We start from the raw sequence: 26,463 nt of genomic DNA on the forward strand, positions 1-26,463 counted from the left end.
GTAGGGACTCATTCGTTATTTTTTTTAGTAAAAAGACAAATGAATCTAATTTTTAATGTAGGGACCTGTACGATACTTTCACCAATTTCTTGTCAAGTTGTAAGTATCGGAACTATTATTGAATAAAAAAGATAAAAACAGAATCTAAGATGCTAGGAACAACTTTTAATGTTTTGCATACTTTATTTTATATATTTATAAAATTGTCCACATCAAATTCACCTAATAAATTGATATAAACCTTTATGTGTTTATCAGCATAGTATATAATTTGTGGTTAATGTTTTTGTCAACCATCTGGTTGGTCTATTGATTCAAATTGGGTATTGAACTACTCTAGGACTAAATTTCTGTTCGGGCCCAATCAAACCAGTTCAAATTAAATACTCCACTAAACTGACCATTAACTCCATCATCCTACTAAACCATCCACTACCTCCATCACCGCCACACCTACTAAACCATCCACTACCTCCATCACTCCCACTAACTCCATCACCCTACTTGTTATAAGTTGTAAAATTTAGTTATAAAAGCCATGGAAAAACTATTGTAATGGGGGAGGAATTTTTTTAGAGAATACACATACGAAATCAAAGAGAATATAAATCAGATTTTTAAGGTAACTTTTTATATTATTCAATTTTGTTTACTTTGGTGTTCACATTTTTTTCTTTACACAAACGAAAGAAGGGAAAAGAGGGGGAGTTTACCTCTGATTTTATTTCCTTTCTGATTTAGCCCTAAAGTTTTCATTTTTAATTCAATTTAACCCCTTTTTTATTTTTGTTATTTTACTGTTAAATTAATTAATTTGAGCTTTATTCTCATTATTTTTATATATTTTTTTATTTTCTATTAATTTAATTAATTTGAGTTATGTTTCATATTATTATATTATTTATTTATTATATATTTATTATGTAAATATATATATATTTTTAAGCAAAGTTAATTATTTTAAATATAAATTTCTATTATACATAGACTTATCATATTATTTTTTTATACCATTGTTTATTATCGGTTACCATTTTTATATCAAATTATTATTTACTATTTCTCATTATTATTAATTTAACATTGTTATTCCAAATTTTTTTTTTACTATTATCCCTCATATTTAATGTTATCGTCAACATATTTTTTGTTATTATCATCATGTTTTTAATATTATTATTAATACTATTAGCACAATGTTTATTACATTATTGTATTTATTATTACTGTTGTTTTATTAATTATTTCTATTAATTACTATTATTATTATTTTTTATTATTTATATATGGTTAGCATTATTCTCATATTATTATTTTCATGTTGTCTATTATCATCATTTTTAAAAAAATCTATGTCCTTAATTCATTTATCCATTGATCTTCTCTCAAAATTTTTCAAAATAAAGGCAATGTTCGGTATTTAAAGAATTCGAAGAATCGTGCCCTAACGTACTGGGTTTCGCTTTCTTTTTTTGTCTTGAATAATCGAATATCCTCTTACCAGTTCACTCTAAAAAATTTTCAAAATAAAGGCAATGTTCGGTATTTAAAGAATTCGAAGAATCATGCCCTAATATACTGGGTTTCGCTTTCTTTTTTGTTTTGAATATTCGAATATCCTCTTAAGACTAAAACGCACGTTTTAAAGGCAAGCTCACAATTGAGGGTAAAAAATGTTGTGTCCTAATGTACTGGATGTAATGTTTTACCTTGAGGTGAGATGGTCTTTAATGCACATTTGACTTACCTAAATGTTTTAAAAGCCAATAAAATGAGGATCGCGTTTTGAACTCTGTCCAAATCTTTAATTTTCGACATTAAGACACTAAATAATCAATCAAGTACCAATTTTGGGCGTGTCGAGGGTGCTAATCCTTCCTCGTACGTAACTGACTCCGGAACTGGTTTTCTATTTTCGCAGACCAAAATCGTCGTTTTGAAAAATTTATTTATTTATTAAAAATGACCGTGTTTTGAGGTGATCAAATCACACCCTATTAAAAACGATTGGTGGCGACTCCCAACTTTTCGTTTTCAAAAGTCGATTTCTCGTTTTCAAAAAAATGGTTTCGACAGCTTGGTGACTCCACTGGGGACCAATAAGAGAGTCAAGCTGTAAATTGATTATTTTCTGTCCTCTTGTCGAAATTTAGAAATTCGGTTTTTCTAAAAAACATGATCCTCGCTTTGCATTTTCTGTGTCCTTGTTGAGTTTGTTTTTTCGTTGAATTTCTTTATATACTTTCGCATCATATCGCATGACCGTTGTGGTCACACCTTTTAAGTGGGAGTGAGAAACTATGCTTTCGTGAGGTTTTCACCTCCGCATGGGCTAGGGGATCGCTTTCGGAATACATCCGTACTTATGTCTTCGTGAGGTTTTCACCTCCGCACGGGCATAAGGAAATGTATTCCCCTGAACCGAACTTGATCCATATGAACCTATAATGGGCGAAGGTTAAGGAATCTACTGGTTCAGGTACTTTTACTCTAGAACTAAACCACATATAGTGAGCTGTAGGAACCCGCTTTAGGTAGAATTACACCTAGCCCTAGTGGTTTCCCGAATAGGCGTTTGATAATTTCTTGATTGCTTTGATTTCTATTCTTATGCATGATTCTGACTTGTGTTCTTCCTTCTTTCTTTAATAGTGATTGCATAACATTTTCATCATAAAAGGGGAGTGTCGATATACGGTTCGGTTACTAATAGAAAGTTTTACCATGAAAAACGAATTCCTTGATAAAGTGAAAGACAACGCGTTTGTCCAAAGATGGTCGGAGAATACACAATTAGAGAAAGGTGACAGCTTGATAAAGGAGTACACGTCAGAGTTATGGGAATTTACCCGTATTAATGTGGTTCAGAATGATCTTCAAGAGTTGAAAGAATTATGGAGCCGTTGGGATGAGGAGATGAAGCAGCTACTCTACTGTAGTTATGGCGATATTCCTTATCTCCTCGATGTTAAGGTAGATAGGTATTTGTTCCGCGCCATGGCTCAATTTTGGAATTCCGCCTACAGTTGTTTTACTTTCGAAAAGGTGGATCTAGCACCTACTGTCGAGGAATATACAGCCTTGCTTCGTTGTCCGAGGTTTCAAATTGATAAGATTTATTCTAGAGCTGTTAATACCCAACCTTTGTAAAGAGGTTGATGAACATCACTGGGATAAGTGAGCAGTGGGTTGCAGCTCAAGTCCAGCAGAAAGGCAATGGAAAGTGCATCCCTTGGGAAAATTTGAGAGATCTAATCCTGGCACACCCTGATATGAAGAAAAGAGTTGATGTTTTCGCCTTGAGCGTTTATGGTTTGGTTATTTTCCCTAAGGCTTTAAGGTATGTAGATGAAGCAGTCGCTGATCTATTTGACCGGTTTGGTAAAGGAGTCACTCCTGTTACTGTAATCTTGGCCAAGACTTTCAGATCTTTGAGTGCATGTCGGAGGGCAGGTGAAGGTAGATTTATTGGGTGTGCACAACTCTTGTTAGTATGGTTTCATAGCCACTTTTGGAGGGTAGAAAAGACCTCTTACCGACCTTTTCTCGGAGATTACTCACCTTTGAAGGAGATAGTGACCATATCGAGAAGAGATGACATAACAGAGGAAAAATGGATGACGATACTTCAAAATCTCCAAGAGGAGGATATAGAATGGAAAGCCCCTTTGATGGTTTCTGATGACATTCTCTACCGATGTGGGAGTTATGATTGGGTCCCTTTGTTGGGGATTTGGGGAGCCATTGGATACGCCCCTCTGTTTATATTGAGACAATATAGATCGAGACAATTTATACCAATGACGCATGGGCTAGCTCAGAGTGGGTTCTCGTATAGGGAGAAAGACTCCAAAAAAAAGAGCCGCGAGATTTATAATGCCTGGAACCAAACCTGCTGGATAAAAGGAGTTGCTATGAATCCAATGGTAACTCCTGGGTATAATGAATGGTGGAGTAGAAGGGTTAACGACAATATCCCGAGGCCAAATTTAGACGAAGCTCGACTGATAGAGGAATATCTGCGAGTGGTCCCCTCCGAATTGGAAATCATAAAGCAAGACTTCGAAAAGAGGACCTCAAAGTTAGAAAAGAAAATAGAGCAGTTGGAGGAGGAAAAAGTGTACTTGAAGCTGGATGTTGATGTTCAAAAATTCAAGGTTGAGAATTTGAGAAAGAGAAAGAGAGAGGTTGAGGAAGACCTGGACAGTCTGAAGACTGATTACAAGCAGCTGCATAAGTCAATGAGAAATGCTGGCTTGGGTAAAACGTCTGAACAGTGGAGGTAAGAAATTCAAGAGGAAAAGGCTAGGGCTGATTGGTGGGAGGAAAAGTTCCATGATGCTCAAGCTCGAGAAGTCACTTGTAAAAAGAGTTTGAATGATAGCCAGAATGAAAAACAGATGTTAAGAGCTCAAGTGGCAGAGTTAGAAACAGTACTACAGCAACATCGGAGTCGTAACTCAGTGATTGAATTAAGGGCTAGCCTAAGTAAGATAGAGAATTTGAAAGAGAAAGTAGAAGAACTTGAGACTACACTTCAGAACTGTGAGAATCAAATTGAATTATTGGAAGCAAATAATTAGCAACTAAGGGAGCAACTTCACCGATCTCAGGATCAGGTCCGAGATAGAGATTACCTCATGGGCGAAGCTATAGCTCAGATGCAAGAGGTGGCTGATCATTTGCAGACTTTGGCGGTCCAAGCAGATGTGCTAGGAGTTAAATATAAGTTAGAGTCAGATCGAGGGCGAGAGTTAGCCTGCCTTCTTAGGAACATAAAAGCTTTGGGTGTTAGGGCAAGACCGTATATATAATTCATTTTATGTAAAAGATTTTGTTTTTCAGTTAAGTTTTCTAAATGGAATTGAATTCGAATCGATGTCTCCTTTTTGCATCCGTCATGCATTTGCATTGCATAGTATCATAAACATTAAGTTGCACAAAAGAACCCTATTAATTAGAGATTTTTAAGTTACCCTGGAACATCGTTACTATACACGGAGGAAAACAAGGGATATGGATCAGAGGTTAGAGAAATTAGAACAAATGCAAAAGGAGATACAGGAGCAACTACAAGCTCAAATGCAAGAACAGCTGGCTAGGATCCAGTAGGAAATGAGGGATCAAATGCTGGAGTCCCAGAAAAACATGCTGGAGTCACAGAACAACATGATGAACCAGCTGACACAGCTGCTGAAGGGAGGGTCTGACAAAGGAAAGGGCCCTATGGGTGATACTAGAAATGATAACGATGACTCTGCATGTCCTACAAGCTTTTCCCCAGTAAACATTCAAACACAGCCACCAAGGGTGTCTGTTAATGTTAAACCTCTGTATCAAGCCGACACTTCGGCACCGATAAACTTTCCAACGGGCTCGTGCTCTAACCTTGGAGACAATATGACAAACCCACGATCCTTGATTTCGATGAAGTTGAAGGGGAAAAAGTAAAGGTGAAGCTCCCAAAGCAGCTCGAGGATCAATGCAAAGGGATAGAAGAGAAGTTCAAGGAGTTAGAAAGTGCTGATCATTATTGCGGAGTTGACGCAAAGGAACTCAGTTTGGTCCCGGACTTAGTACTTCCTCCGAAGTTCAAGATACCAGAATTTGAAAGATATAATGGAACCAGCTGCCCTGAGGCTCACATTACAATGTTCTACCGGAAAATGACAGGATGTGTCAACAACGAACAATTGTTGATTCACTGTTTTCAATATAGTTTGACTGGGGCCGCGGCTAAATGGTACAATCAGTTAAGTCGGGCTCCAGTCAAATCATGGAAGGACTTAGCACAGGCCTTCATGAAGCAGTATGGTCATCTAACGGATATAGCGCTCGACCGGATTACACTCCAGAATATGGAGAAGAAGTCAAGCGAAAGTTTTCGGCAGTACGCTCAGAGGTGAAGGGAGGTCGCTACGCAAGTCCAACCACCATTGCTGGAAAAAGAAACGATTATGTTGTTTATTAATACCTTGAAGCACCTTTCATTAATCATATGTTGGGGAGTGCGACTAAGAGTTTCGCAGACATAGTGATGTCTAGTGAAATGATAGAAAATGCAATAAGGTGCGGGAAGATAGAAACGGGGGAAAGCACGAGAAGGTCAGCCCTAAAGGAAAAGGAAAGCGAGGTAAGCAATGTGAGCTCAGGCTATTCAAAACCTGTCACCGTTAATCAATCGAGAACTGTAGTCACAGGCCAACAAGTTGCACCAAGGCAAGAGCCTAGCATAAAGAGAAATACAGAGATGATACAGTTTACCCCTATCCTAGTGACATATAAAGAGCTATACAAAAGATTATTTGATGCACATGTTGTAGCACCGTTCTACTCAAAACCCGTTGCAGTCGATAGAAAATTGCATCCCTTTTAAAAAGTTAGTCGAAAAACTTGTTGAAATGGGTATTGTGAAGTTCGACAATAGGTCTGGCGTAGAAAATCTGTTACCCAACCATGCTGATGAGAGGGTAAACGTAATAATCAATGATGCGAAGAAAAGAATTTGACAGGCATTCACCTTTGCATACTTGGGAGTGTTTTAAACAATTGGACGGTGGAAGAGATTCCTGTATTTTTTAGGGCTAATCTAGAGTCATATTCAAAACACACTTGTTGCTTTAAGCCTAGAGGAAATAAGAATCCTTTTGTAAATAGGCTTATGTCTAGCGTCTTTATTTCAATGAAATATATTCTTTTGTTCCTTATTTCAAACATCTGTTCTTTACCATTTCATTCATGATCATACCACACGAGTAAATATTCTTGGTTTCTCTTGTTCTTCAAATTTTCTTTCATCCTTATAACATGTCTCCAGATATCAATGATATGAGTGACACTGTTGCTAACTTAGAATCTCCTTTTGAGCGAAATATGTGTTTAGTGAGACCTTAAGACTTTGAAGATGACTAAGATTGTAGCTTATCTCCTAATCTGTTGATGACGGTGAACAAGATGAGAAGCAAAACTCATGTTGCAAAGAATCAGTGAAACCCATAATCTTCTTCTATATAGGGCATGTGTGTCGTCAGGCTGATTTCGCCAAAAGCCTCTGACGAGTACCGATTCTTTTTGTGGTCGTCGATTATGTTGCCAAGTGGAAAGAAGCTGCCTCATATGTCAATGATGTGAGGTCAATAGCCAGCATTTTCTATGTTAGTATGGAGTACCGAAAGGGATCATATCTGAAAATGTACTAAATTTAAATAGAAGTACGATATTTGAAGCATCCGGGCTGTTCAATGTTAAATGCCATATAGCCCGAAAATGAACGGTGCAAAAAAAATCATGGGAGCCTCTATCAGAACCTCCACCGGGGCAACGTTTTTTGCTGATTTATGGAATAAATGCAATTTTGGCAAGGTCTCTTCTCCATGAGTTTCGTCAGAGTTGAGTAAATCCAATTTCAATGATCAAGTGAACCTGATTGAAAAAAGAGGTCGAAAATTATCCGTTACGGTCAAATGATACGAAGTGATGACGAAAAGATCATTCCAGAAAATTTCATCAAGGAAACTTAGTTTTGAGAAGGATCCTTCCCATACAAAAGGATCTCAGTGAAAATGGATGTCAAATTGGGAATGACCTTATCCCTGGTGGGGGCATTGATGTTGATTAAGATAAATGGTAAGAACTTGCCTGACCCTGTAAACTTGGATTTAATCGAAGAATACTTCACTTTCAAAAAAAAAAGAGAAAAAGGAAAGAGAAAAAATGAAAAATAAAAAGAAGAGAGAAACAAAAAAGAGAAAGAAAAAAAAGCAAAGGAGGGGCCAAGGCGAAAACCCGCAAAGAGCGCTTTGAGACCAAAGGGGATTTGAGTTGAAAACCCGAAAAGGACGGCTCAAATTTGGATCGAAAGTGGGGCATACAGTAGTCTTACTATGCCTGAGTTAACAATGAGAAAGTGTACTACATCTTGGGGCATTGACAAAGTACTTCGGATCACCTAAACACATGTTGGGCTCAAATGGTCATCAAGAAGTTTGTGCAGAGAAGCTCAGGCTGCGATATCTGAGGCACTTTATTTTCTATCTTACCCATGTTTACTATCCTTGGTTGTCTTATTCTTTTCGAGATACGCCCCAATCATTTTTATTTTATTACCTTGGATATCTCCGATTACTTTAATTGTTGTGAGTTATGCTCTTAATTAATTTCATTCTTATCCCTTGCCATGATCTCTTTCAAGCATTTCGCATATTTCTACAAAGGAGATTCTGCTTATGACTCTAGAAGTTTCTAAATAATACGGGAACCTGAAACAGGACTGTTGTTTAGAATTTACTGAGCCTAAGGGTTGGAATTGTCTGAGAGACTACCCCTTAAGATTTTCTGTCAAATATATCAGAGACAAATATTGCATCGAATGTACAATCTTGACGAATAGCAAGCAATGTCAACCCAAGCTTTAAAAGGGGATCATTCTCGAGAGAAATATGGCATTTTGCATCCATGCAAATATCAAGCATATACATTTGGTCATGACACCCAAGGAATGGTGTAACAGACCAAATTAATGGAAGAAGAGTCAAATCATGTACCCTTAAAATTGCGGAGGGAATGAATTGAAGAGGAATCAGATTATATTCCCCCGAGTTGCAGTAGGAGATTTTGAAGATGGTGCAAGCCTTATATCCCATGAAGTACAGTGGACTGGACCTTGAAATTATAGTGGGGCAAACCAGTTGAACAAAATGGATTATTTCTATGAGTTTTCTGTCGGAAAGTAGCAGCTGAACAAGAAAGACTCATGTCAGTGAAGCGATAGCCTTAACAGACAGCGAGTAATGGTAGCCCAAGCATTAAAATGGGATTATTTTCATGACATTCTGCATTCGTATAAATGTCATTCATAATACATTTAGTTAGGGGCATTTGATTCATGTTGATCATAGCATCCTAATCATTTAGCATAAGCATAAACCACAGGAAATCACTTCTACAGATGGATTCCCAGTGGACAGTGTAGCAAGATTGATTAAAATTATAGATTTTGGCAAGCCTTATCCCACTGACCAGGAGTGGAACAGGTTAAATATAGCAGATCTTATCCCACTAGCAGGAGTGGAATAGATCAAATTTCAACAGATCTTATCTTCACTGAGCAGGAGCGAAGCAGATCAAATTTTGGCGAATTTTATCTCCACGTACCGGCGATGGAGCAGATTCCAATCACCAGCCTTATCTTCATTGAGCAGGAGTGGAGCAGGCTAAACATACTAGATCTTATCTTCACTGAGCAGAAGTGAAGCAGATCAAATTTTGGCAAGTCTTATCTCCATGTATCGGCAATGGAGCAGATTTCTGCCACCAGCCTTATCTTTACTGAGTAGGAGTGAAGCAGGCTAAACATACTAGATCTTATCTTCACTGAGCAGGAGTGAAGCAGATTAAATTTTGGCAAATCTTATTTCCATGTATCGGCAATGGAGCAGATTTCAACCACCAGCCTTATCTTCAGTGAGCAGGAGTGGAGCAGGCTAAGTACTAGATCTTATCTTCGCTGAGCATGAGTGAAGCAGATCAAATTTTGGCAAGTCTTATTTCCATGTATCGGCAATGGAGCAGATTTCAGCCACCAGCCTTATCTTCACTGAGTAAGAGTGGAGCAGGCTAAATACTAGTTCTTATATTCGCTGAGCAGGAGCAGAGCAGATCAAGTTTTGGTGAATCTTATCTCCATGTATCGGCAATGGAGCAGATTTCAGCCACCAGCCTTATCTTCACTGAGCAGGAGTGGAGCAGGTTATATACTAGATCTTATCTTCGCTGAGCAGGAGTAAAGCAGATCAAATTTTGATGAATCTTATCTCCATGTATCGGCAATGGAGCAGATTCCAATCATCAGCCTTATCTTCACTGAGCAGGAGTGGAGTAGGCTAAACATACCAGATCTTATCTTTACTGAGCAGGAGTAAAACAGATCAAATTACAGCAGATCACATCTTTGTGAAGTAGCAATGGAGCATTTTGAAGCAATAAGGTGCGATGGGTTGCGGCAAAGAAGACAAGACTCAGCCAGCCCAGGCAAATTTAGCCCTTCTAAAATCTTTGCTCTATTCTCGTTACACGACAATGAGCAAAGAGGGGCAGCTGTAGGACCAAACTTCTGCCCGGGCTCAATCAAACCAGCCCAAATTAAACACCCCACTAAACCGACCACTAACTCCATCACCCTACTAAACCATCCACTACCTCCATCACCCCCACACCCTACTAAACCATCCACTACCTCCATCACCCCCACTAACTCCATCACCCTACTTGTTATAAGTTGTAAAATTTGGCTATAAAAGCCATGGAAAAACTATTGTAATGGGGGAGGAATTTTTTTAGAGAATACACATACGAAATCAAAGAGAATACAAATCAGATTTTTAAGGTAACTTTTTATATTATTCAATTTTGTTTACTTTGGCATTCACATTTTTTTCTTTACACAAATGAAAGAAGGGAAAAGAGAGGGAGTTTACCTCTGATTTTCTTTCCTTTCTGATTAGCCCCAAAGTTTTCATTTTTAATTCAATTTAACCCTTTTTTTATTTTTGTTATTTTACTGTTAAATTAATTAATTTGAGCTTTATTCTCATTATTTTTATATATATTTTTTATTTTCTATTAATTTAATTAATTTGAGTTATGTTTCATATTATTATATTATTTATTTATTATTATATATTTATTATGTAAATATATATATTTTTAAGCGAAGTTAATTATTTTAAATATAAATTTCTATTATACATAGACTTATTATATTATTTTTTTATACCATTGTTTATTATCGGTTACCATTTTTATATCAAATTATTATTTACTATTTCTCACTATTACTAATTTAACATTGTTATTCCAATTTTTTTTACTATTATCCCCCATATTTAATATTATCGTCAATATATTTTTTGTTATTATCATCATGTTTTTAATATTATTATTAATACTATTAGCACAATGGTTATTACATTATTGTATTTATTATTACTGTTGTTTTATTAATTTTCTATTAATTACTATTATTATTTTTTATTATTTATATATGGTTAGCATTATTCTCATATTATTATTTTCATGTTGTCTATTATCATCATTTTTAAAAAAAATCTATGTCCTTAATTCATTTATCCATTGATCTTCTCTCAAAATTTTTCAAAATAAAGGCAATGTTCGGTATTTAAAGAATTCGAAGAATCGTGCCCTAACGTACTGGGTTTCGCTTTCTTTGTTTGTCTTGAATATTCGAATATCCTCTTACCAGTTCACTATAAAAAAATTTCAAAATAAAGGCAATGTTCGGTATTTAAAGAATTCGAATAATCGTGCCCTAACGTACTGGGTTTCACTTTCTTTGTTTGTTTTGAATATTCGAATATCCTCTTAAGGCTAAAACGCACGTTTTAAAGGCAAGCTCACAATTGAGGGTAAAAAAGTTGTGTGCTAACGTACTGGATGTAATGTTTTACCTTGAGGTGAGATGGTCTTTAATGCACATTTAACTTACCTAAATGTTTTAAAAGCCAATAAAAGGAGGATCGCGTTTTGACCTCTGTCCAAATCTTTAATTTTTGACATTAAGACACTAAATAATCAATCACGTACCAATTTTGGGCGTGTCGAGGGTGCTAATCCTTCCTCGTACGTAACTGACTCCCGAACCGATTTTCTATTTTCGCAGACCAAAATCGTCGATTTGAAAAAATTATTTATTTATTAAAAACGACCGTGTTTTGAGGTGATCCAATCACACCCTATTAAAAATGATTGGTGGCGACTCCCAACTTTTCCTTTCCAAAAGTTGATTTCCCGTTTTCAAAAAAATGGTTTCGACAACGACTTTTTAAGTGGGTCGTTGGGAACAGTTTTTAAATTTGGAATCGATTGAACAGATTAAAAAATATTAAAAAAACAATTTTGGAGTAATTTTGCTCTTCTTTTTAAGAGTCTAATTCATTTCGGGTCTTAATTTAATCTAAGCTTTATTTGATTAGACCTGATTATGGATTCAGGTCGATTTGATGTAATTTTTTAAGCATGCTTTTTAGGTTTAGGTTTGACTCTACTTAAAAAATAAGCCTAAAATTCTTTCTAAACTTGGCTTAAATTAAAAATGTTAAACTCGAGTTCGACCCGACTTGTCCGTATTAAAAAAATTAGATTATTCTTTCATATAAAAGAATTGTAAAACTATATACTAAAAATATTAAAACAAATATAAAAAAGTAATACAAAAATGTTACAATTTAACAAACAAATGTTGCTAAAACAATAGTAAAAAATAAAGTTCATACCGATTTGGATCAAGCTGAGATCGAGTAAAAAATTTCTACACGAGGCTTAACTTGTATAAAAAAATATTTAAAATTTCACATCAACGAATTTTAAAAAAAATATTATTAATGATATTAGACATAAACTTTTAAATTTAAAAAAAAATTGTTGTGATTTTTATAAAAACGTAATTAGAATATATGTTTTTTTCTGACATTGATATGTTTTAAATTTTCGAATGTTTCGTAAAAATTTGAATTTGTTTTTCTAGAAAAATAGAGACATTTAAAAATTATTGATAGTTAGATATAGACAGAATGTCGCGGTTGAAAATTTATAGTTTTGGTCCTTATATATACAAAAATTTACGATTTAATCTTTTATTTTAATTTGGTATAATTTAAATTTTATTAGATTTAAAAAAAAAATCTTAAAGTGTAAGTTTATTGGATTAAATTGTTTGAAGCATTCGGTTAATATGTAATTTAAAAAAAAAAAGTATACATCAACGCTGTAAAACGAGTATAGGTAAAATTATATTAAATTAAAGTATTTTCTATTATAAGGGAACTATTTATATTTCCAAACGCTCAACGAGTAAGATACATTGCACTTCGGATTAGAGAACTTTAAATTTTAAAAACGACATTATTAAAAAGAACAACCACCAATCTCTAATATGAATCGTAAAACAAACATAAAGAAATTGGATGTTTATGTTTTTCGGCATTGAATCAAACTAATTAGATTTAAAATAATTACAGGTAAATTCTAAATAGAATAAGTTATATAAATGTTGTAATTATCCAACCTTATTTATCAAGTTGATTTTGTTATATATAAAAAGATGATATTTTATACGTTATTTTTAATTTTTTTTTTATTTTTTATATCCGTTTTATTAGTTATGTTCGGAATTTGTGGCTATATTGCTTTGACAAGTTTATTAGAGTTAAGAGAGGATCATTGTTTATTGGGAAAAGTTAAAAATTCGATATTGAGATTTGGGACATTTTAAAAATGTTTAAAATGAATACTTCATAATTGAGAGAGATTAAAATTGACATTGTTCTATTTAATTGAAGGGGTTAAGGCCATATCTGCTACTAATTACGGAATTGATCGTCGAGAAATATTCACCTAATTCATTGTATCAAATTAATAAGAGCTTTAAGGTTCATTAAATTTGACGGGGTGAGTGAAAAAAAAATTAAGATACACAATGAAAGTAAAAATAGAAAATTTATGGCTAAATACTTAAACTAATATCGAACTTTTTACGAGTTATTTATATAAAAAGTCAAATATTTTAAGATAATTATATAAAAATTAAACATATATAAAAATACTCAAACAAAAACTATTTAAACAATTCCTAAAAAGTTTAGCTCTAATTTTAGCATTTACCCATAGTGGTAATCATCAAAAGCCTTTGACGACCTAAATTCACCACAATATGTAGGCCATTTGGTCTGTTGCCGTGGGTCATTGGATACCGGTGAACCTAGCTAGATTAGCTGGCCACAAGGGACAAACATGTTTAAACAAAACTATCCAAAATTTCAATGTCTTGTCTAAGATTAAAGAGGGTTTTTTTTTTCGATGATTATTTTTGGATTTCAACAAAAATTTGGGGTCAAATTAAGTTAAACCTTTAAATAAGAGAGAAACTTTGTCATTTTCGTTTTTTTTTATTTACAAAATTTAAATTTAAAATTTTAATTAAAAGATATCAAAGTTACAAATGTAGATATTATTAGAAGGGTTATAAATATGGAATGCGTTAGAAAATTGAATTTATTTTGAAATTGAGTAATTTGATCGATCTCAAAAAATTTCGGAGTAATTTAATTTCTGTCAATTTTTAAAGAGGGTAACTAAAAACAATTAATAACAATGTTAATGTCTTCTGTCAATTATACATAATTTTTTATTGGTATAATAACAAATTTAGTTTTCGATGTTGATAAATTTTGTCAATTTGGTTTTAATTTTTAAAAAAATCAATAAATTTATCCTCAATATTTATACATTTGCATAAATGTTGGCAGATTAAAATTGTTAAATCAAGACAAAATTATCAGAATGTGTAAATTTAAAATACTAAATTTATAATTATATCAATTAAAATTATATTCAATTGACGAAAAATATAAATAATGTAATTTATTATATTTAATTACTCATTTTTGAAATTAATGACAATTAAATTACTTTTATTCTTTAAAAAAAATCAATTTACTTAAAATGGAAATTGAGAAACTTATGAAAACTTTTTTACCTGGACATGAAATGGCCTACCCCTACCATAGCCATGGTGCAACCATAGACAATGAAAGTGACCTACCATTCACCAAATGGCACCTGAGATAATCCATTTTTGCTTATGAATCAATCAGTTGTTAGCCACCAATCGGGCCAACCATTATATTTTGCTTTTGGATAGTATCATAATATTTTTCATATTCGTTTTTCATACTCGTTTTTCAGCTTCTGTTTAAGGTTTATAATTACCTTCTCAATAATATCATCTTCAAAATTTGAGTTACCTTCTCAATAATATCATCTTCAAAATTTGAGTGTTATATTATACTAATTCAATCTAAAATCACATCCCTTTAACCAAAGCTCTGAGTCACTTTCCCACCTTAATCACCGGTTGATATCTTGGTCTGGATTTTGTAATTTCCTTCGAAATAAATAATATAACTTGTTGAAACGGTTTATTCGTCATTGACAGTACTGTTTCCTCCGTTGCTACCGACCCAGTATTGTTCAACCGCAACTAGTATTTTCTCTGTTACAAGGGGACCACCTTCATCTTCATCATCCACCATCTTTATATTCCATCTCATGCCTTTAGCAATTGAGCTAACCTTGTTTATAACATCGACATCGTCCCGGAAGATTACAGCACCTTCAGACCGCAAAGTCTGGTCCATTTCCAAAAGCATGTCTTCAAATTTACACCTATATGTATAATTATTTATGTATAAACTTGTTCAGAGATATAGATAATGGAACACTTTCATGGAAGATGATTAAAGCCGACTTACTTGTTTTCGTACAAGCTAAAAACACCATTAGCATGAATAAGGTCATATATTCCCGAGTATGTTGAGAAACCTTCGCACCTTTAACAAACGAGAAACCAAAAATGTCATTAAAAGAATTTGTGAGGGTTCATTATCGAAGTTTTTACTAGTAATATTCCAATGCCCTTAAAAGGTCACTAGCTCTACCGTAGGTAAAAGTATATGGAGGTCATTATATTATGAATTAAATTGTATTTTGTTTCTTTTACTTAAAAAATTAGTAAATTAATCATTATACGTTAAATCAAAGAACAAATCGGTTCTTTCTATTAAAAATTTTATTCATTTCTACTATGCTCCTGTACATTAATATGAGATACATGTGAAGGACTAGTTTTTAACAGTACAAATAGATGGATGAAATTTTTAACAGAATGTCTAATTTGTTTTTTAATCTAATCTATAAGAACAAATCTGTCTATTTTTCTAATAGAGAAGGTAAAATACAATCCGATTCCTAATATAGGAACATCTATGGTACTTTTACCCTCTACAGTATCAACATGCATGTTTGTTGAGTTTTAGAGAAAATTTACTAAGAGCCATACCAGTCATGATATATTCCGATTAGACCTCTCTCGTAAACATCTTAGCAATTGTGGGCACGACATCCATCACCCACTGTTTCGGTGATTCGGGTGTTGCTGCAAATCCTCCGAGGCCTGCATTCATGTCCATCACATTTCTATATCTCGTAGTACCGATCAATTTATCTATCCATTTGTAAGCGTTCACGTGTTTCTTCGAAAGTTTATTGTCTTCTTGGTAAGATTCAACAAGTCCTTCGGTTATCCAAGAAGGAACAGCAAAAGGCCTAGCAGGGAACTTCTCCAACTTCCCGCACGCCACTTTGCTCGCGCTACTAACCTTAGGGAACGGGGTTATGCACGTTTCCATTTTCGTGTACCTAAATGCCAAATATGAAAGAATTACAATGACAATACTAAACTCACCATGCATCATCTTCTGCGTCCTCGGTTTACACATATTGATAGACTTCCTACGACAAGATTTATAGTTAAACTCTTTTTCGCCAAATAGCAATATATCCCTTCTCGTATTTTTTCTCCCAACAAACAAGTTCAGCTAACTCTTCCATCTTTCTCTGTTCCGCGTTGAGATCTTCCTTAGATCGTTTCCAAGTTTTATAGTAGGTCTTCCAATTAATCGAACCCAGTTCTGTCGACTTCCATTTAAACAAGTACACATGTAGAAAGCTCATCAATTTCCGGATTGTTTTGAAGCTCAACATCCTTCTAGATAATTACCACTTACCATTTGAAGTCCACGGTACTAGGCACCGAGAACGTCGAGGCATATCCAATGCTCTAGATGATCCAAGAACACCAATAACGGCAGGCACACGTCGTTCCAGTGCAAACTGCACTTGTGCTTCGTGATTATCCCAAGGCGCAAATGACATAGCCAGAATGTTTCTCTTCAGCATATAAGCACCCCAACTTGCTACCTACATTATCATCGGTTCTATTATTAAGGGTAATACGATGGAGACAGACGATAGAATATAAGAGAATGAAGGTTCATGACACACAAACACTATGTATAAAACCAAGACAACATGTATTCTATCATAAGCTCAGGATCGGCACAAGATAAACAGAGAAAATGACACTAACAAGCGAGCTGCATTGAAAATGACTAAACAACTATCTAGCCCTCAACTCCGACCCCAAAAGAAAGCAAATGCGTAAAAACATACCCCGCAGCCGGTGTCCAATGCTGTTCGGACAGGACCATCTACAATCAGGATGACTGAGGCATCAATTATAATTAATTAAAAAAATTCACTTATTTTTTACAATATTTTATAGATCTGTGCATTGCACAAATACAGACACTAATATATTATAAAAAGGAATTTAACTCTAGACGAAATTGGGTCGTTGGCTCATATTGTTTCATTGATCACACTATTAATCTGGTGGTCAAATTTTGGGGTTTTAGAGATGGACTTGCTTTTGCCAAGCCCACGAAATTTTTAGATTTGATTATTACTAATCCCGCCACCATGAAATCCATTTAAATCAGAAATTTATTTTAACCTTAGCATTTGACCAATTTTGGCCTATTGGTCGCGGATATTCACCACAATCCCAATCTCCACAGATTGTGCCTGTATGGTATAGTTTAGGTGGATGCGTGCTTAGGTTTGAGACAGAAAAAACAAAAAAGAAATTTATTGACTGAAATGAGAAAAAAAAAATCCAATCTTTAACTATAGACTCAATATCTCTGATTTTGAGTGTCTAAAACAAGAATGAAAGGGAAGAGAAATAGATTACAACATAGACAAGAACACACCAAAATCCCTTGATTTGGATATGCCTATTTGTTGTATGATGCATCAGATGAGCCAAAAAAAGCTATGCTATGTATGCTGCATACTGTTCAATGGTTTACAATTACAAAAGCCTGGTGGGTCTGCAGCTGCTGCTAAGGGACACAATCTCCCAATGCTTGTAGATCCACTGTCAAATAGTTTATCATTGTCTTTTAGACCTTTGATTAGTCTGCCAAAAACCCTGTTCTTAAAACCTATAATGAATGTCATCAAAGGCTTCTGCTTTGCCAGGCTCTAGACTTGTTTTTTCAGACCATAGGGGTTCAAAAGAGGCTGTTCTAATAATTTTTCCAGGACATTCCCATGTCAGAAGATCAATGTTTTAGGTTCTGCAATGAACATTTTGGTTGTGTATATATATACATTAGATGTTAAAAGTACCATGAAAGCCCCAGTACGAATTAGATTGCATTTTGCCTCCATTTACTCAAAAAATAGGCAAATTTATCTTTATATGTTAGATCAAAGAGTAAACTAATCATTTTTGTTAAAAATTCCATCTATTTCTACTGTTAAAAACTGGCATAGCTGACACAATAACCAGATAGTAACACGTGGTGTGCCACTTGTACATCATGTTGATGTACAAAAGCCAGTTTTTAACGGTAGAAATGAATCAATCTTTTAATAGGACCAGTTTACTCTTTAATTTAACATACAGGACTAATTTGCTCATTTTTTTAGTAGAGGCAAAATACAATCCGACTCTTAGTAAAAGAGTCTCTATGGTACTTTTACCACATTAGACAAATATGAAACCAAATTGAAAAGAGAACATGAAGCATAATGGACAATATGTGCTAAAAGCGCACCGGTCTTCAATGTGCGGCTGGATTGGTTTATGTTTGTGTTGATGCCTTCATTTGATTTTAGTTCGATTCCCTCCCCCTTTTTTCTCCTCCCCGAAGAGCTCAAAGAACCTTCAACTACAAAGAAATTAAAAAGAATGTGTTAGGATCAGAAAAAGTCACTCCAAAGATGCTAGTACCAACACTGAGCTAGCATCAAGTAAAATATCAGATGGTAGGTTTATTGTTCTCAAGAAGCTCCTCCGACTAACAGTTAAACATAAAATGACAACAGACATGAGTTTTGGCAATTTTGAAGCTTCTCGAATAAAAATTTTCGAACCTTGCCATTCCCACACCACTTTTGATTCACCCTTAACGAGCTTGGGGTAACGATCTACTCGAGAATCATCCTGTACTAATTCCTCAACCTGAAAAGAAAAGTTGAAAGCTGATATCAACATTAAAGAAGAAATTGTTTCTTAAAACCTTACAGATTACTTGACTACAAGTCTACAATCTACCGGCAGTTCAAACTTCAATATGGAAAAATAAAATAAAATCAAGTAAGAAAAAACACCTTTTTCCATAACTGAGGATCCTTTCTTTCCCTAGGCAAAAGAAGATGATCTCGTAACCATGAGGCAACAACCCATGATTCACCTTCACCATCGACATTCTTTGACCCCAATGCATTCTCCTCGAGCATGTCGCAGACCTAACAAGTAGAAAACTTCATTACCAATTTTTTTCTCTCTGTTTATATGAAAAGCATCCAAGACCATTTTTCACCTGACTTTTCAGAATCACATTAAAATGGTTTAACTCGAGATTTAGGGATGAAAGCGGGAAATGTTTTTAACCAATCATTTCCTACATATAACAATGAGGACGGTTATCTAACTACATCCATTTGGAATCTATCTCAGCAAAGTGTCCATGAGCACTAGGTAAAATAATGCCGAGAATTTTGATTAACATATTAAACCAAAATACAAAAGACCATATCCAAAACAGTCTGACATGCAGCATGTACAGAAAATAAACCGTTAATTGACTATAACTGTACATAGAAAAATTTGTGCACCTGATTGTAAAGCTCCTCTGCTCTAGCCGAAATATACATTCTTTGACGGACTTTCAAGAACAATACTGCACACCCTATAAGCTATAAAGCTAAATATCGTTAACAACTTTCAAAATTTTGATACTATAACTAAAGCATTCAAAGAATAGCTTTTAGAAGGGACTACCCCAGCACAAATAAGCATGATAATAAGAGAATGCTTGGAGACCAATTCACGAAAACGACAGGTCAAAGGTTTGTAATGCTCTGCCAGAGCATCTGGACACTTGAATTCATGTAACCTGTAAAAAGAAAACAAGAGAAATGTAAATTATCTCAAAATGCCGAAGCATAAAAAAGAAACGTTGATAAGCATACCCATGTAGATTTGCTCTTGTCTCCAATAGTTTAGCTATTGTCTCCATTGCCCTTCTTTTCATATACACATATGTGGTATGGTCTGAACCAACATTTTGCATCAAGTTGTGTCTGTCTAAATCATTCCAAATATCATTTTCTCGAACCTGAAACATATACATATTTAGAACAATAGACATCAGTAATTTACAGTTTCTAGGATACATAATTTCCTGTATTATACATCTGATATTATATGGAATCGAATATCATGAGATACCCAAACTGTCCCAGTCCCATAGCACAAAACTTGAGCATAAGCTTCACAAAGGCCAGCTTCTACAGATTCAGACTGTAACACATAAATGATAATCAGAAGACAAAAAATTGCATATAATATTCTAAAACGAGTAAGATATTAATAACACACAAGTTTCTTAGCTGTTTCATCGATATCTCGGTCTTCTATACACAGCTTTCCATGTCTTCTATAACCATAAATACATTCCAATTTGCCTTCATAACATTTCCCATTACTTGGACAAGGCTCACAAGAATCTGTAGCAATACACATTTGTGAGTGGGAATCTATCACTTTGGAGCAGCAAATTTAAAACTAAAACTACATAGTGTTTGAGGAGGGCTGACTTCTTTGAGAGAAGTCTTCAGAGTGTTGTCCGCTGAGCAGCCAGTCGGACACCAACAATGATAGGTATTGTTCCTGAGTTGTGCCATGATTTTGTCTCCCGCCCCTACTGAGAGCCGTGTACAGTTTACATCCCCTTGGTGGGTGGCTGTGTGCCCACGCATGAAACGTTGCCTTGAGGCACTCCCCCTCTATGAACAATACACAGCTCTCGGCAAAGACAACCCAAAGACTATACCTGCCATTGATGAGGATCCGACCGGCTGTAACAATAGTTCAAAGATTATGGTAGGTATTGTTCTCGGGTTGTGCCAAGATTTTGTCTCCCGCCTCTACCGAGGGGCGTGTATGGTTCACGTACCCATGGTGAGTAGTCGTGTGCCGCGTATAACCCGTTTCCTAGAGGCACTCTCCATCCATGAACCATACACAGGTCTCAGCAAAGACGACCCAGAGACAATACCTGCCATTGTTGAAGATCCGGCCAGCTGCAACAACACTTCGAAGACTTTTGCCATCATATAAGAAATATACAAGAGGAACATTGATTCACACATTATGAGCAAAAAAAAATTGAAAATCTCAAGTTACACACAAATTCATATCAACCAATAAACCCAATAAAAAGTTCCCATAGCTAAAACTACAAACAAAACTCAAATTAAACAAACAGGATGAGTACAAAATCATAATAAAAGATGCCCAGAAAGCAAAGTTAAACAAAAACAAAGAAATACCCAGAAAAGAAGGGGGGATAAAAGAATTATACCTGAGAATGAATCGATGGGGTCTAAGTTACTATCACAAAAGGGTTTAGAGGTGGAGGTAAATAAGGTAAGGAAGTAATTACAGGAGAGAGCTACAGCGGATGCGATTGCAAGTACGGTAATGAGACGCAAGAACTCGCCTTTTGAAGGGAATAAGCTTTGGGGTGGTTCGAGTATGGAGTTCAGTGAAGAATTTTTTGAATATGAATTATGCTTGGATTTTGGACGCTTTTTGGGTGTTGAAGACATTTTCTTTTTTCTTTTTTTGAAGGTTAGATCGATATCAAATGATGTTAATTTTTTCCTTTGAAATTTTTCACTGCTAAAAACAGAAAGGGAGGGAATGAATGAATGAAAACTAAGAAAAACAAAGCCTCTCTAATTCCTTTATTTGACTTTGGTTAAATTAGACCCAATATCACTAAACTATTACTAACTTTATATTTTTGTTATTTAACTTTAAAAAGTTACAAAATGATCACTAAACTGTTTAAAAGTTTTCGATTAAGTCATTGAATTATTTGAAAGATTTTGTTTAAGCCAGTAGGCTGCTAAGTTTTTTATTTAAAGAATTTTGGCTATCGAGGTTCAAGCGACGGTTCGATGATCAGTATGGTGAATCAATACTTATCGACTAGTATAAGAATATACATTAGATCCAAGTCTATCTGACAATCAATGCTGGAGATCGAATAAAAACTTGTTTAGATTTTAGTTCACAAATTTATGTCGTTCAAAGTTGTTTCATGAAAAACCTGAACTATAGAAGAGAAGGACAATGAGAGCTTTTAATTGGTGCAGACGGTGCGAATAGAGAAAGCCATATAACAACGATTTTAACAGTCAAGGGGCTTAAATGAAATTTTTTTGAATAATTCAATGATCATTTTATAACTTTTTAAAGTTGAGTAGCCAAAACATATATTTACTAATAGTTTAGTGACATTGAATGTAGTTTACCCTAATAATTTAATATTATTATCTTATATATATGATTTTATTATTTCATTATTTATTATTTTATTATAATTTGATATTGAATATCTTTTTTAAATATTTTATATTTTTAATTGTGTAAAATAATGAAAGAAAAATGGAATAAATAACAAATTTGAAACATGAATTTTAATTTAGTGCAATTATATGTATGTAACTTGAATTTAGTTCATATATATACATAAAATTTTAATTTTGATTCAATTATATACATTTAAAGAAATGAATACATACATTTATTTTCATATTGGATTAATATAATTGTTGTATATGCAATATATCGATATAAAATAATGCTAGGTGTTAGTGATTTATAAAAATTTTATGTACAAAAAAATTCATGTATTACATTGCACATTGGACCAAAATTTGTGTTAGGGACTAATCTGTATATTTAGCCTTTTTTATACAACTGTGATCAAGTTAACACAAAACTAGTTTACTCTGTGCTGTAGGTGCTTTAAAGAAAAACCATCCAATTTCTCTGCTAAGATATTCCTAATGGGTACACTGCAGAATCGAATTCAATCAAAACCCTAATTTCCCTCAAATTTTCATCATATACTCCCGGTAAAGTATTCAATCTAATTCCTTTTTCCCCTGAATTCATTATATTTGCATACTTCATTGCTCCTTTACATTAACCAACTAATTTTGGAAAATTGTGAACTTTTTGGGGGGTTTATAGTAGATTCCTGGTTTTGGGTATTTTAAGTTTCATGTTTATATATATTTCCTTTCTTGGGTTTTAATGGAATTTAACAAATGAGTGTTTTTTTTAAATCTTGTAAAGGGTGTGGCTTCAAAAGAAATTAACGTAAGATGAGAAAATCAACTTCTTTAAGCTCTTAAGTATTAAGAAATGAAAAAAGGACTTACACTGATATATGAAATCAACTTCATGGGTAAAAAACTTTGATGGGTATACCGAGAAATGCCATAATCAGCATTCTTTTTAGGTTCTAAATTTGCTGGTAGCTTTTGAATTTTCTGCTGATAATACATACATTTTCAGGTAATTCTATAGGAGGTGAGACGAGTTCAATTATGGCCGATTTACCGGGTTATTTACACAACTGCTTACAGACCGGAAAACTTGTGGTTTTGGCGATTTTAGTTTCGGGCGGAATCATATTGCAAATCTTGGTTAGCAGTTTTATCTGTTGATTATTGTTGAGGGGAGGTGTCGGACTTTCTTTTGGGAGAAGTCCTCGAAGTGTTGTCCGCTTGGGAGCCTACGGACCCCTCAACGAAAGGTATTGTCCCCAGTCTCCATGGAGAGCCGCTGTATGGTTCACAGAGTAGGCGACTCGGTTAGTGGAGATATGACCTACAAGCTCACCGAAGAGGTGTTAGTATTGAGCATGTGAATTATTATGGAGAATGTGCCTGTGGGGATTCATACTCCCATTACAAACTCCTTTCTCGTGAGCTTGCAGGTCGTATCTCTGTCAACCAAGACGCCCCCTTCCGCCAACCGTACAGCAGCTCTCCGCAGAGGCTGGGGACAAAACCCCGACACGAGGACAATACCTTCCGTTGAGGGGTCCGTAGGCTCCCAAGCGGACGACAGTTCAAGGACTTCTTTCAAGAGAGAGTCCGACCTCCCTTCAATAATTATTAACTACCTTTTGCATTGTTTTATATATGTTTCTTCTGATTTGATTCCTTGTGTATGAATGTGTTAGGCATGTGCTTTGTACAATAATTGGTGGCCGATGTTGACTGGTAAGTGAATTTGTGAAGCTTATGATCATGCTTTTATGTTACTAGTCATTGAAAATTTAGTTTTGCTCAAATGAATTTTGTTCTTTTTCCGAGTTTAAGATTTTAAAATTTCGACTTTGTAACTTTTTCCATGGTTGCCCATGATTGATGCTTGTTTTTCAATCTATGAAGTAATGTATAACATGCATTATGCATGTAGAAATCTATCATCCACACAGTTCTTTCAGGTTAATTTCTTTCTTGTTGTGTGACTTTACCCTGTAATTTGTTAAAATTTCATAGTGCTCATTGGTTTATTGCTTAAATGCATGATAGAGATGATGTTTATGTGGTCAAATTATGGTTTTTGTCCCTCTACTGAAATCTGGACTCAGTCCCTATACTTTAATTTAGAATAATTTGACTCTACTTTTATATTATTATTAATTTATTCCAAATAGTTGATATTGTTAACTATTTTGGTTAAAATGTTGACATGGATTTTTCTTAAAAGCACTCCTTCCAGTCAAAAAATTCATATGAATGATGAGCTAGAAGGGATGCTTTTAAGAAAAGATCCAAATAAGTATTTTAACCAGCAATGTTAACGTTGTTAGCTCTTCGGATTAACTGACGACATTATAAAAGTAAATGGACCAAATTATGCCAAATTAAAGTCCATGGCAATGAGGCCTTGGCAGTTGGCATAGATGACAAAAGCTGAGGCCCAAGCCTTGCCCGGGTTCAAGTACCACCTTGTGTAAATTATGTGTAGGCATTGTCTAGATTTATTCTGGCTCCAGATTTATTCTGGTTCGAGTAGGTTATGTCCGGTTTGTGCTTTGTCATGTTTGATTTTGCTTGTGAGTGGTTCGGATGTAATATCTTTGTCATTGTCAATTGATATGATTGCAGTTGTACTCCATCGGAAAAAAGTCTATGGATTAAATCTGAAATTTGAGCATAATAAAGGGACCAAAACTTGAATTTGACCATTTATGTGCAAGGGTGTGTGTATAAGCAGGGATTTTCATGTCAATCTTCAAGTGGTTGATCATATTACTTCATTTAAGCATATGCTAACATGCTGCAATGCTTTGCAGTAATAATGTATGTTCTTCTTCCAATGCCATTGATGTTCTTTGCTGGCTCTGACGGTTATTCCCTTTTATCTGAATCTGGCAACAGGTAACTTCTTTTACCCTAAGATTTTTATCCTCTTTTCCGGTTAGCTTGTTATCGCTATTGTTATTTGCAACGAACACATGTAACAGTTGGGTGAATGCAACAAAGTTCTTGGCCGGAGCTTCTGCAATAGGAAGCATTGCTATACCAGCTATCTTAAAACATGCCGGAGTTATCAGTTGGGGCGCATTGGCAATGGAACTTTCATCGTTTTTCGTTTTTGTACTGGCCATAATGTTTTATATTCGAATGAACAATGATGATGATTACAGTTTCTTCTGAAAAATCATTACAGTTTCTTCTGAAAAATCATGTTGAAAGCACTGTAAAAGTTTGTTCATAGGATGCTATACCTTTTCCGTTTTGACAAGCTTCATTCATGTTTGTTCTTTGTATAATGTGTGCCATTATTGTCTTTGAACATTTATTACACCAAAAAAAATGAGAAACCCACTTTATTATTGATCCTCTATATATATATGCTTGTTGTCTTTAAGAAAACCTAGTTTGAGTTCCTAGAATTACAATCATCTCTATAAAGTAATCTTTATATGGACAAAGCTCTAGCTCGCAGGACGTGGGGCAGAATCTGGCTACGGTTATCTTATCTGCCCGAACTTGAAGCCTGTGACATTCCCAGCGCTTGTTCTGGGGTGTCGTTGGGTTTTGGTAGTGTTCAGGTTTGAGGTTTCAAGTCACCGAGCTCATCGGACAAAAGGAAGAATCTGACTACGGTTATCTTATCTGCTCGAACTTGAACACCGTGATATTCCCATAACTGTTTTGGGGTGTCGTTGGGCTTTGATAGTTTTAGGGTTGGGGATTTCAAGTAGCCAATGAACCGAGAGAAAACCTATGGTTGGATTTGCGAGCTTTTTGAGGGTTATACTTCAAACCCTTAAATCAAGGTATAGTTCATGCTTAAACACTTGAACACACATCTTTTTAATTGTTGAATTGAAAACAATGCAAACTGAGCTAAAGCTCAGCAATTCATTAATGATCTTGTATGGCATATAAATGATAATCTATATTTGGTAAAAATAACATGAAAGTACTTATATTAGAAATTAGATTATATTTTATCTTTTTCTAAAAAATGAGCAAATTAATCATTACATCTTTAATCAGTAAATTATTTTTTTTTTAAATTCATAGTAACAAAAATAATCAGAAATTGAAAGATCAATTTATTCTTTCATGTAAGGACGAGAGCTTTTATCT

General features: G+C 34.6%; 2 protein-coding genes and 1 pseudogene across 2 annotated transcripts; 2 read left to right on the forward strand and 1 right to left on the reverse strand.

Moving 5' to 3' along the window:
* Positions 1-5,115: 5,115 nt before the first annotated feature.
* LOC121223060 (uncharacterized) lies at positions 5,116-5,906 on the forward strand. The gene is made up of 2 exons (XM_041104007.1): positions 5,116-5,333; positions 5,396-5,906. Exons 1-2 carry the CDS (start codon positions 5,116-5,118, stop codon positions 5,904-5,906), a joined length of 729 nt encoding a protein of 242 aa, XP_040959941.1.
* Positions 5,907-14,749: 8,843 nt separating this feature from the next.
* LOC107933734 (probable methyltransferase PMT2) lies at positions 14,750-21,710 on the reverse strand (annotated as a pseudogene).
* A 1,055-nt stretch (positions 21,711-22,765) lies between these two features.
* LOC121223376 (vacuolar protein sorting-associated protein 55 homolog) lies at positions 22,766-25,700 on the forward strand. Its single transcript, XM_041104698.1, has 5 exons — positions 22,766-22,917; positions 23,363-23,493; positions 24,036-24,075; positions 25,158-25,242; positions 25,329-25,700. The coding sequence occupies exons 2-5, from the start codon at positions 23,395-23,397 to the stop codon at positions 25,519-25,521; spliced, it is 417 nt and encodes a 138-aa protein (XP_040960632.1). The 5' UTR covers positions 22,766-22,917; positions 23,363-23,394; the 3' UTR covers positions 25,522-25,700.
* Positions 25,701-26,463: the final 763 nt, after the last annotated feature.

The sequence above is a fragment of the Gossypium hirsutum genome, chromosome A03 (assembly GCF_007990345.1).
Source record: "Gossypium hirsutum isolate 1008001.06 chromosome A03, Gossypium_hirsutum_v2.1, whole genome shotgun sequence".
Classification (NCBI taxonomy): Eukaryota; Viridiplantae; Streptophyta; class Magnoliopsida; order Malvales; family Malvaceae; genus Gossypium; species Gossypium hirsutum.